The sequence below is a fragment of the Falco biarmicus genome, chromosome 1 (assembly GCF_023638135.1).
Source record: "Falco biarmicus isolate bFalBia1 chromosome 1, bFalBia1.pri, whole genome shotgun sequence".
Taxonomy (NCBI): Eukaryota; Metazoa; Chordata; class Aves; order Falconiformes; family Falconidae; genus Falco; species Falco biarmicus.
In genome coordinates this window covers 77,954,766-77,966,285 of record NC_079288.1, presented here as the reverse complement: position 1 = coordinate 77,966,285, position 11,520 = coordinate 77,954,766, and the positions used below count along the sequence as shown (strand labels likewise).

The following is an 11,520-nucleotide window of genomic DNA, read 5'->3' as shown; positions in this document are numbered from 1 at the left end:
CTCCCTGCCTGAACCTGAGCACCTCTGGAAATGTTCAATGCTTTGTGAGGTTGAGTGGTATTGTAAAGTGTGTGCATGATGACACCCTCAACTGGTATGAATAAGCTTCATTAATTAACTTAATACCAGATGTAGCAGTATATGTTCTGTTTTATAGCTTTAGAATGTGGCTTATAGTTTAATGGCTTTAGTTATTACTGTAATAGCTTTAAAGTTTATTATTTTTTTTCTCCTCTACTATTTTCTTGGTACTAAGAAAAAAGTCAAAACACTTCTTTATTTCATTTGTGTGTCTTGGAAGTGACAATTTAATACTTTTAACTGTATGTAACATATTCCTTTCTTAAAGCAGCACTATTTTCTTTAGGAAACCAAAGGCAATTAACAATTGTAGGTATCATTAAACTCATGTTTATTCACAGATAAATGCTGTAGACTATCAAAACTTTTTGGCACAAAACTGACAAAAAAATAACTGAGAATTTAGCATCACTCCCACCCCCTACAGAGCTATCTGGTCCTTACGTTGCAGCTGAAATGAAAGACTGAAGCATCAGGTTTTTGTAGTGGCATAGCAGAGGGGGAAGATATGTGGAGGCAGACAGGAAGATAGTAAAACTGCAAAGATTCCACAGACAGCTTTTTTTCGGAAATACTGTATTTACACAAAATTGGAGAGAGTACAAATACTTTACTAAGAAGACAAAACCATTGTAATACATTCAATTTAATAAACACAGGCAGAACTATTGATGCAAAACACAGAGGCCCAAGGTATTTGCATGGGAAAAAAAAGCATCAGAAAGGCCTCAGAGATTAAAAGAAGGAGATAAGAGAACCTTGCATTTGTTATGCAGCATCGCCTTTCCTTGACTTCAATGGAATTGCAATAAGATAGATGCTCTCCTTCCTCATTGTGGATGGTGGAAAAACCCCTCTCGATGTGCTGACTGCTCAACGCTGATTTTACAAAACAGTTATACATATACTTAAATTTCAGCATGGGAATAGAGCTGTTAACTTCAAAGGAAATTATATTTGTGCCTAACCACATGCTTATATGCTTAGTTTGGTCAGGAACAACCTTCTCAATGCTTCGTAGGGTCAAGTTCAGTTTTACATTAAAAATAGGTGTTCTTTACTGTCTTCTTTCTTTTTTTTTTGTTTTTTCTTTCTTAAAATATACTTGGGAATTGCTTTAATTTTCCCCTTATGTACTCAATTAGAAAATAGTAGCTTATTGAATGCCATAGAATATTTTGATTCATGTCTTATATAATCAAAGGAATATTGTTCAAAAATAATTCCCATATTTTTCCAAAGCCTGTTTAGATTTAAAAAGAAATAATAAGTGAAAAATACACATAATAATAAAGCAGCTTTGTGTTTCTGGGCGTTTGGCAGCAGGTCTGTTATAATATCTCTTAGACATCTCTTAGTATCAGTTAAATCACCAGATTAATCAATCATTATCGAATAAAAGATTGCACAATATTATTACAATCTACCAAATATAGCCAATGCATGAAATATTGTACACATTATATATCCTTTAAAAAGAATTGATATATTTTAGCCTGTTCTTTGAAAACAGATAGCTTCTGAAGTAATATATCTTAAACACAGTGGTATCTGTCATTTCTACTGTCTAACTGATTTTTTTTTTTCTGAATAAAAGCTTCTTTGAATAGGATTACTAGCTCAGTGATGGAACTACAGTGCTATTTAACTAAATTCCATATATGTCTTTGTTACTGTTGCTGCATTTATTGTAATCACATACCACTGAAGTGCTAAATATTAGTAACTCAGATATGTGGACTTTGGTTATGCTTGATAGAATACTGGCATATCAAATATATGTACCACTTCCTAAAGGCTATGTTACAATCATGATGCCTAGTAGTAAATATTAATAACAACAATCTCAGATTCAAAGTGCTGACTCACTTGAGGCACCAATACAATAAATCAATTAAAAGACTTATTTGTAATGTTCAAAACTAACAGAGCAGATCCTGAGCTGTCAAGTTACATGTACAGCACGGAGGACTCTCAACCTCTCCTTCCATCCTGGGGATTCCTGTGGTCCCAGAAGACACTGGAATATCATGTCTGATGTGGAATGCTCCAAGATATGCCAAGTCTTCAGACAGGAGACATTAAAAGCTCTCCAAGCTTCTCTAAAGCCTCCAAAGGCTCTCTTAAAGCCCCTTAAGCCTACTCCTTTTACTCAGGGAAGAGGCTTTCCCATATATTGTACTTGGCTGCAGACCAGGGAAGAGCCTTTCATGAAAGTCCACAATGAAATGCATCACATTAATGCAGCTTTCGCACCCTGGAGACACTGTCACCACTGTCAGCACGAGAGGGAAAAGGCAGCTTTCCAGCAACAGCAAGCTCCTGTCTCACTTGAAGGGGAATGCTTTTCATGTTAATTTGTTCTGTGCAAGCAGTAATCGTTTTCAGTATCGAGAGAGCTGTTGTACCCCGATGACGGATATAGGTCCCTCTTAAGTATCCTATTGACGATGTTGATCAGAACTTTTTTGTACTGTTGACGTAAAAGTGAGTAAACAAATGGATCTGATGCAGCCTTACTGTAGGTGAGGCACTTGCTTATGATTCCCCAGTAGTAATTTATGGTAACAAAAGGAAGGAGCTCTATCAACCTGTTAAACATTAAAGAGAGATGGAAACACTTGAGTGTTATATTCACACTGAGCCCATGCTCAACTCATGCTTCATGAAATATTAAAGTAAAACTTATTTTCTTACAGCACTCAGTCCCTGCAGGAGAAGGGCCCTGTACTTACTTACTCCTTGGATTCAATAAAGGCAAAAGGAACTTTCCTAGCAAGGCCACTGGGAGACAAGAATCATTCCCTCTATGGAAAGAGAGAGAAAGTGTGTTTTTAATGTTAATGCTCCCATGCATCAGAGATAAGAAAGTGCTGCAGTTTATGGCTCACTTTCTGAGTTTAGAGAGTTGTGCTGGTAAGTAGTCAGAATCTTGGTGACTTAATTGATTACCCCTCTCCCAAGGCAAGCTTGAGATAGGCACAGGTGACTTGGGGCATCCAGGCGCACTCAGATCAGTTACTTAAGTACAACTGTCTAGTGACACTTGAGACATTTGGGTACAACCCCCGTGGCATCAGGCTGCTGCTCCTGGAAGTTGTGGGTCTTCTACAGCCTATGTAGAGGTTTTGTATACTATGCAGCATATCAAATGACACCCGAAACCTGGTCTAGATCACTGAATACACCTCCTCAGGTTCAGAACAGTGAACCTGCATTGCACCACTGCTGTGAATTCTCTCATATGCAAAAAGGATTCATGTTAGATCAGTATAGTACAAACACTGTGGCAGTATCTCAGAGAGATTCGGGTGGCACCTGCAATCCCATAGTATGTTTAGGAGCACAGCTGCATCTGCTTACCTGTGAGAGTTTCTGCATGCACTTGGCTGACCACTAGTTTGGCCAAAGAACAAAAGCAAACAACATTTTTATCATCATTATATGACCAGTCAGCTGTCTCCAGACCTGTGTCTTCTGGTCTGTGCTTCACGGATGATTAGTGGCCTTAGCACCTCAGTTGAGATGGGTGTATTAATCACAGGGGGAGAAACTGCAACTAAGTTAAACAATTTTTCCATGGAAGTGAGAACAAACCTTTAGACTGTTCCAGCAAATGTCTGGCATACAGATCATCAGCAGTGGGCAGACTCTCCAGGACGGTGGAAAGAACAGGGTGAGAAGTTTTTATTATCTGTACATCTTTTGTGAAACCTTTTGCAGGAACAAGAATATACTATTTTGCTATATTAATTCCAGAAGAAAAAAAAAAAAAAAAAAAAAAAAAAAAGAGTACCATGAGATAAAATAGCCCTTTTCTGTACCCTAAAACATCACTGTCTGAAGATGTAAGATCAGAAGCTTTCTCAAGCTTGAAGAACCTTCTGGCCTCTTTCCAAAGTGCAGAGCTCCTACCTTGCAGGGCATTGCCTTCTGAAGCTGTTCCAATCCCTCCACATAGAAAAGCTGACTTACCACCACTAGGACTGAACATTGCAGCAAGTGGTTGAACTCTGACAGGAAAATTTCTTATTATTATATGTAAAAGTGAAATCATTCCTATGGCAAGTGCATTTAAAAACAAGATGACTTCTGTTTGAAGCTGCTTGGAAAAAAAAATCCAGTCAAGTCAAAACAGAGAGAACAGGAAGACACAAAACATGAGAAATAAATGTACGATAAATGACACTTGCTGCATGGTTGCTTAGGTATATGCCATCCTGTATATCATCCTAATACAAGAAATATACATTTGATATTTACACAATTCATTTTTTTATAAAGACACTAAACAAAAAGTGAGGTATCTTTCAGTCATGAGAATAGATGCATTACTGTGTGTTCCATTTATTGTGTTATGGGCCTCAACACAATTGCATTGAAGCCAACAGAAGAAAAATTACACAGATTTTAATAAGATAAAGGTCCTGGCCAAACCAAGTCATCCTTAGAAATATCCATCTGAATGCATCTTAGTATCATTTTCTTGGTTTCGGTGTTGTTACAAAAAAGATTAAATTCATCTGTCGGCTCTTAGTGAACAGACGAATGTCTTGATAATGAACATAATCTCATTCACATTTCTGAAGTGAGGAGCAAACACTGAGCTCACAATGCAACCTGAGTCACCAGGCCACCGAGCAAGAGAAGAGGGGGGATATCTTTCATACTGCTTCCATAGAGATAGCTTCAGTGCCACTCCCCTAAAAAACAGAATGGGGGAAGAATGAAGACATGGGCATGGCAGCAAGTCCTCCAGTCTCAACTCCACCACCTTTTATCTAGTGCTGCCTGGACACTGCTTTGCCTTTGGGGTAAAGAGCCTTTGAGGATGTCCTCTCCAAATACTTCCTGTTTTGCTGTTGCTGAACCAACTAGGTTCTTGTGATTGAGGCAGAAGCTGTACCGTGACACACATTCACAGAAACCAGCCCTCAGTCTTCTCTGTAGTGACACATGAGATACCAGTTTGTCACGCTTAGAAAATGCACCATTTTCCAAATGCAAGATCTGAAGAAGGAAGTTGCTTTTATTTTAGAAGTTTATGAGAGAGATCTCCACGCTGAAAAATGTGGCAATGTTGGAATTTGCTGAGCTCAGTAATGTTCAGATGGAAGGAAGATGGCAAAATCTACTTTGCTCAATATAATTATATCCTGATTATGGCAAAGGTGAATAGAAAATGACTCAGAATGTACTGAACAGTGATCAATTAACCTTTTAACTTTGTGATGTAATGATAACATTTGTAATAACCCTTTCAACTGCAGAAAAAATATATGCAGCTATCCAGGCAATCAGTCAGGAATCCTTTTCAACATATAAATGGGAACTGAAATAAATGTCATCCTAAAGGTTAAAAAAACATTGTAATTTTTGTGCACTGGCCTAAATCTGTCCCCCTCCCCACGTAAGAAAAGGGTAATGGCAATGGTCAATAAATGGCCTATATATGTGTGGATGGCCTATATATATATGTGACTGTGGAAGACCTGTGTGCTACAGCTGGCTGAGTGCTTTGAGCTGGTGTGGCTGCAGACCCCAGAAGCTTGGTAGCAACCTTGAGGAAGCCCTCACTAGGGTGGTTCTGCAGACTAGTGCACCTTTCTTGACAGAAGTCAGTACTCTTCAAGGGTGTCTTGAACACAAAGTGAAGTGGGAAATATTTCAAAAAATCATTTGTGAAGGATGTAACCCATTTAGTCAAGAGATGAAAGGCTAAATCCTGAGGTGCTTCAATTCAGCATAGTTACATGGGCTTCCAGATCATTGATTTATGCAAGATTTAAAAATAATAACCATACGTTGTCCATATGTTGTATAAAGACTATACAAGTACGAAATGAGAAATGCATACATGGCTACTTAAAAAGGTGCGAACTACCAGGGTGGATGCCAATAGTTCTGGCCAGTTGAGGAGCATGGTGTTTCCTATGCATATTACAGGCCTAATTGTTGGTTTTCCTGGGAGATAACTCTTACACTTCATCACAAGGCCATGCTGCACCATTAGCGTTATATTTACAGATGTTGATGTCTCCAGACACAGAGCTTATCTGACAAATTATCAGCCTGGATAAATTTACATTATGTCACCTCAGCTTCCAATAGCAGCAAGCTTGGCTTTTTGCCTTTAAAAAATAAAACAACAAAAAGACCTGAGCTAATCAGGGAAAGAAGTCTGCTTGCCTCTCTGTTGCTCAGGCTGCGCTAATAAGGAAGGGTGGCAAGTCTTTTCAACTGCTTTTATCTCCCACTGGTATGTAATTAATTCCTGGTACTTGTCCTAAAAGCCTCTTGCTCTTGGCAGGGGCTCCTGGCCTTGGCTGCAATGAGGGAGGGAGAGCCAGGGGCTTTACCCAGCGAGCTGCGTTGGCCTGTGCGAGGGCCTCTGTGTGTGTGTATGTGTGTGTGTGTGTGTGTGTGAGTGAGTGTGTGTGTGTGAGTGAGTGAGTGTGTGCATGTGTGAGTGCTCTGTCCCTCAGAACCGGCCCCAGGTCTCTGTCAGGCTCTGGCACCCCAAAATTAGCTGTGCCCCCCCCCCCCCCCCGCCCCAACCCCCTTGAGCATCAGATGGCACAGCGGTTCCGGGAAGTCCCCCACCCCAACAGGCGATACTAACCTGGTAATAATGTAAGGACCAAAACAGATCACAAACGACCCTATAAAAATACTGATTTTCTTGGTAGCCCGCTGCCGCCTCCGTTTCTGCTCGTTCAGACAGCGCTGCTTCACACTGCAAGGGGGAAAGCAGGCGGTGGGTGAAGGCAAGAGCGAGGAGACGGGATGGGAGCCCCGGGGAGAGGGAAGGGCTCGCTCCCGGCCCGAGGGACCCTGCCACGGCCCAGAGGAGGGCAGGGCAGCCCCCGGCCCAGGGGAGGGGAGGAGAGGGGAGGGAAGGGGAGGGCAGCCGCTGGCCCCGCCGAGCCCGGGGACGATCGCATTCACCGAGGCAGCAGCTCCCTGTGAAAGGGAGCTCAGGCAAGTGGGAGCAGCCGGCGAGCAGGACTAACATTTACACAAAGCAGGCTACAAATGCACAAGCCACCGTCCTCTGGCACTATAAGCAGAGCCTGAAACTAGAGGCAGAAGCGTTCGCCATGTGGCTGGGGCAGGCGGGAGCACAGGAAGGGGTGCTCGGGGGGGTGGGTGGGGGGGGGTACAGAGCATCCTCTCCGCCAGGGGTACCTATGCAAGTGCCCCGGGGCTGTGAATACGAACAAGCACGCATTACCTGGGGTGGATATCCACCAGCAAAACCAGAGTCTGCATGGTAATAATGTCTATTCGCTTGCAGTGGAACCGGGCAACTTTCAACACCTTTAAATAGGTGAAACACAAAATCACCAGCGACAGCATGAAACTGGTGGAGTGAAAGACGATGGTGAACACTGTAAACCTTCTCCGCTCCGTCTCTTCCTTCAGGTGCAAGGTGCAAGAGGCATAAACGCTGCTGTAATCTACCCACGAGTAAAACAAGGATACCAAGGGGAACGTGAGGGAGTGGAGCCACGAGTAGCCCATCAGTATCACAGCATCCTTATACCGCATCTTGCTGGTGTAGCTTAAGGGGAACACCACGGCAATCCATTTGTCGATGCTGAGAGCTGCCATGCTCAGCATCGTGTTGGAAGTCAGGAAAGTTTCCAGGAAACCCACCGCTTTGCAGACGCAGCCCCCGAGGGGCTGCTGGTTCCTCAGGATCCCCAGCAGCGTAAAAGGCATGTTCAGGACGGTGAGGAGCAGGTTGCAAAAGGATAAGTTCACCAGGAAAACCCCGGCGACCTGCTTGCGGATCTCCGTACTGTAGACGAAGCATAGCAGTACCAGGAGGTTGGAGAGCAGAGAGACAACCAGCACCAGCACGAGGAGCAGCGCCAGCAGCACGCCTGCCAAGTCCATCTCTCAGCGGGTGGCCTGGGGTGGGTGAGGGCAGGAGGAAGGGGGCATCCGCGCCGGCACCGCAGCCTCGCCTGCCACCACCCGCGGCCGCCCGCGCATGTTGCCGGGGGGCAGGAGCCGCGGGAGAAGGGAGCGGAGCCGGGGGCAGCGGGTGTAGGGAGAGGGGCAGGCGGCGGGGAGCAGAGCCGAAGACGCGGGGAGAGGGGCTGGAAGGCCGGCAGGGGCAGGGGGGAGAGGACCCGCGAGGAGCGGTGCCGGGCAGCTGGGTTAGCGGGGGCCAGGAGCAGCGGTGCCGGAGCCGACGGCAGGGGCGCCGGGGCTGCCGCCGGCCGGAGCCGAGGCAGCGGGAGGTCGGGCGCCCGGGAATCGGAGCCGGAGCTGGCGGGGCCGGGGCGCCCCGGGGCGGGGCCCGGGGCAGCGGCGGCGGGAGCCGGGCTGGGGGCAGCGCGGTGCCGGGGCGCGGTGCCCGCTGTGCGCTGTCCGCGGTGCTGAAGCCGGCTCTGCCCCGACGGCCGCGCCGCCCTCGCTTCACGCCGCCCTCCGCGGTGCCCCCCGCGCCGGCGCCCTCGCCGTGCCCGTGCCCGCGTCCCGCCGCGGCTCCCCCCGCCGCCGGGGGCACGGGCGCAGTCAGGCACTGAGCATCTTCCCCCGGTGCCCAGCCCCTGAAATACTCCAGCCGCGGAACCTCCCGCGGCGACTCATGCGCAGACGAGCGGCTGCGAGGCACAGGCTCAGCCAGGGAGCGCGGAGCCGGTCCGATCCGCTGCCGCACGCAGGGAGCAGGGGAAAGCCCAGCTCTCCGCTGATGCGCAGCTCGGGACAGATCAGACCTCCCGACCAGTTGCTAGTAGCTTAATTCCTGTGCAGTGCTCAGACACACCCTGAGTGCAACGGTGCATCCAGCATTCCTGGAACCTGTCAAAAAGCAGCATCTGTACCTCTTGGAAGGTTCCCCGCCCCCCCCCCCCCCCCCCCGTCCGTCCGTCCGTCCGAGGGATCACTTGCCTTTTTTGCCCCCTTTTATTTCATAGCACTCAGAGGAGCTATGGTTGCCCTCTGGGTATTCACACTGTCCCCATCGGCCAGCAGCGAGGGATGTTGCTTGCTTAGAGACCACTTTGGCTGCTTGGACTCACATTTTCCAAGCCCCAGCTGGCTGAACAAGTGCCCACATTAGGGTGGTGCTGGCACGTTCTGTGGAAAACTAAAGTCTCTCTTAACATTTTCCATGCACACTGATAACACAGAAGTGCAATGGTAAGAAAAGTTCTTTCAGTTATCATGTTTCGGCAAAAGCTGAAATGAGACATGAAAGAGGCCAGAAATTCTCCCTCTGCACCTGTCAGGAAAGTGGATCGCATGGCTAATTCCCAAAAATGCCATCAATCTTTGTCTTAGATTTAAAAAAAATATATAAAAGAAAAGTGGGAGTAAGTTTTGGTGCATCAGAACACTGGTACAAAAAAAAAAAGCTGCCATGTGTAATTACTATCACATTTTACAGTTGATCGCCAGAACTGACACGAAGAAAAAGGAGAAGAAAAGGTAGTTTCCCCACTATCCAAAATAACCATTAACATCCTAAGGAAAGGTTTCATTGTATATATTGTCCCTACTATGTAGCCTTGTCACGCAAGTGTGACCACTGTGTGAATAATTGCACATAAAACTGCTTGAAAGAGCATGAAGGCAATGTTTTGAGTGTTTTTGTTTGTTTGTTTGTTTGTCGGGGTGTTTTTTTGTTTTTCTTCCAACAGTAGTTATAAGTTTTGGATCAGGCCCTAATTTAAAAGCTTACTATGGTGAGTTATATGTCTTAAGGAAAGAAGAAAGCAACAAGACATGAGATGTGTTATTTGGAAAAGAACCAGTACTGTATTATTCCTCAGGATGGAAAGAAAAGGAGTGTTTTCTTTGATCAGAAAGCTGTCATTTCCAAAGTTAAAAGAGAGCAGATACATTTGACAGTGCTTATGCTTGACAAACAAAAATCCAATATTTTTTTGTGTAAGCATTTGGAAAAAAAATCTATAAAAGCATGACAATATCAGTTCTCTCAGAGTTCAGTTGTTGCATTTCTATCATCAGGGAATCAACGTTGCAGAGCCAAACACTGCGCAGATAGTTGGGAAGAACTGAACTGTTATGGGAGAAGCTGGCTGTATTCATGCAGAGCAGAGGTTCTGCAATTACCTTTCACAGCAGCAGTTCTTAAGGTTCTTACTAGTCAGAACCCATCTATGACCTACCTTTCATCTAATAGTATCACAGGGTTGTGGAGCTTTTATGTCAGCCATCTGGGATAGGAGGCTGTCTGTGTTCTGATGTCAGGTGGAGTAGATGCTATTTTATATCATCACATCGACAACCTAGATGTGCTATTCTCTTACTGTGATAGCTGCCTGAGAAGCTCTGTCCTGTTGGATCCAGACAGAAGGCAACTTCTCAGTCTTCTTTCTTTCTTTCCTCTATACACACACACATAATTTCTCTCATAGAGCCTTTTCAAATGAAGAATGAATTGATTCTGAAAACTAATGGAGAAAGAACATATCAAAATAAGACAAGGAAAATTAAAAAAGGTGGCAAGTAGCAAAAAAAACAGGAAAGAAAGTGATTCTGCTTTTTCACATGTACAATGAGGTCCCCTGGAACAATATCCTGGGCTCAAAGAACCCAATAAGGATAACATTGTTAGATTTCCCCTTTTGTTTTCAGTGGACATTGATCAACACAACAGTTAAGCATACGCATAACTTCCTGTGGGGTGTGGGTCCTCTGCTGACCTTTTTTCCACTTCATACCAGCCACCTTTCAGTCTGATGTTCAAATGCCCATTTACAACATAAGAGGCTGAAAACAGTCACCTGTGTGAGACCAGAGGTCTTGAGCTTGCCACTGCGGGTTTGCAAAAGTAGGCATCTGCCACCTTATCTCCTGAAAATACATATGCTCATGCTACTTTTTTTGCATATAGCAGATATATGTAAATCACTGCAAATGCTCACAACAGTTATACTAAACACAAATATTTTCACAAGCAAGATCTTACAGTATTTACTTTCATAATAAAGGATGCTGTCTTGATTGAAACTGGGGACTGTGGAGATTGCTGCAATACAAATAAGAAAAGGAAAAAAAAAAGAGGTGCTTGTCACTAATTATCCTTTAATAAACATAGGCTATTCAGTTAGCAGAGATTAGGTAAGTACTTGAGACTTTTATTCTAATAGCTGCATCATTCATTAAACTTACACATTCATCTGTTCTAAATATTGACCACAACTTATTGGATTTAATGGTTAATGAACTGTGTTCATTGGAAAGGAATAGAGGATGATTCAAATTCCCTTTTAGTTTCACTGCAGGAGAGATGTGTCATTGAAATTTCAATGTAGATCACAACTGAGCATAATTCAGCTCTAATCAATGTATTCTGCAATGGCTAGGAACACATTTAATTTGGCTCTGATTTTAAGAAAGCACGATGAAAGGAGATCTCAAACAAATTATATGAAATAATTTGCAAGTACAGAG

At 44.4% G+C, this 11,520-nt stretch overlaps 1 protein-coding gene across 1 annotated transcript; it reads right to left on the bottom strand.

Annotated features, from left to right (window-relative positions):
- Nucleotides 1-435: 435 nt before the first annotated feature.
- Nucleotides 436-7,985, bottom strand: GPR78 (G protein-coupled receptor 78). The gene is made up of 3 exons (XM_056326923.1): nt 7,316-7,985; nt 6,704-6,817; nt 436-2,672 (listed from the first exon to the last, which is right to left on the bottom strand). The coding sequence occupies exons 1-3, from the start codon at nt 7,981-7,983 to the stop codon at nt 2,435-2,437; spliced, it is 1,020 nt and encodes a 339-aa protein (XP_056182898.1). The 5' UTR covers nt 7,984-7,985; the 3' UTR covers nt 436-2,434.
- Nucleotides 7,986-11,520: the final 3,535 nt, after the last annotated feature.

Bases quoted from the DNA above. Each gene is read 5' to 3' on its own strand.
- GPR78 (XM_056326923.1), bottom strand. From the start codon at position 7,983: ATGGACTTGGCAGGCGTGCTGCTGGCGCTGCTCCTCGTGCTGGTGCTG. The intron at 6,818-7,315 runs GTAATGCGTGCT...TCCCCCTTGCAG, and splicing joins CTGGTGGATATCCACCCCAG to TGTGAAGCAGCGCTGTCTGA. The intron at 2,673-6,703 runs GTTAGTATCGCC...AATGTTTAACAG, and splicing joins GGTCCTTACATTATTACCAG to GTTGATAGAGCTCCTTCCTT.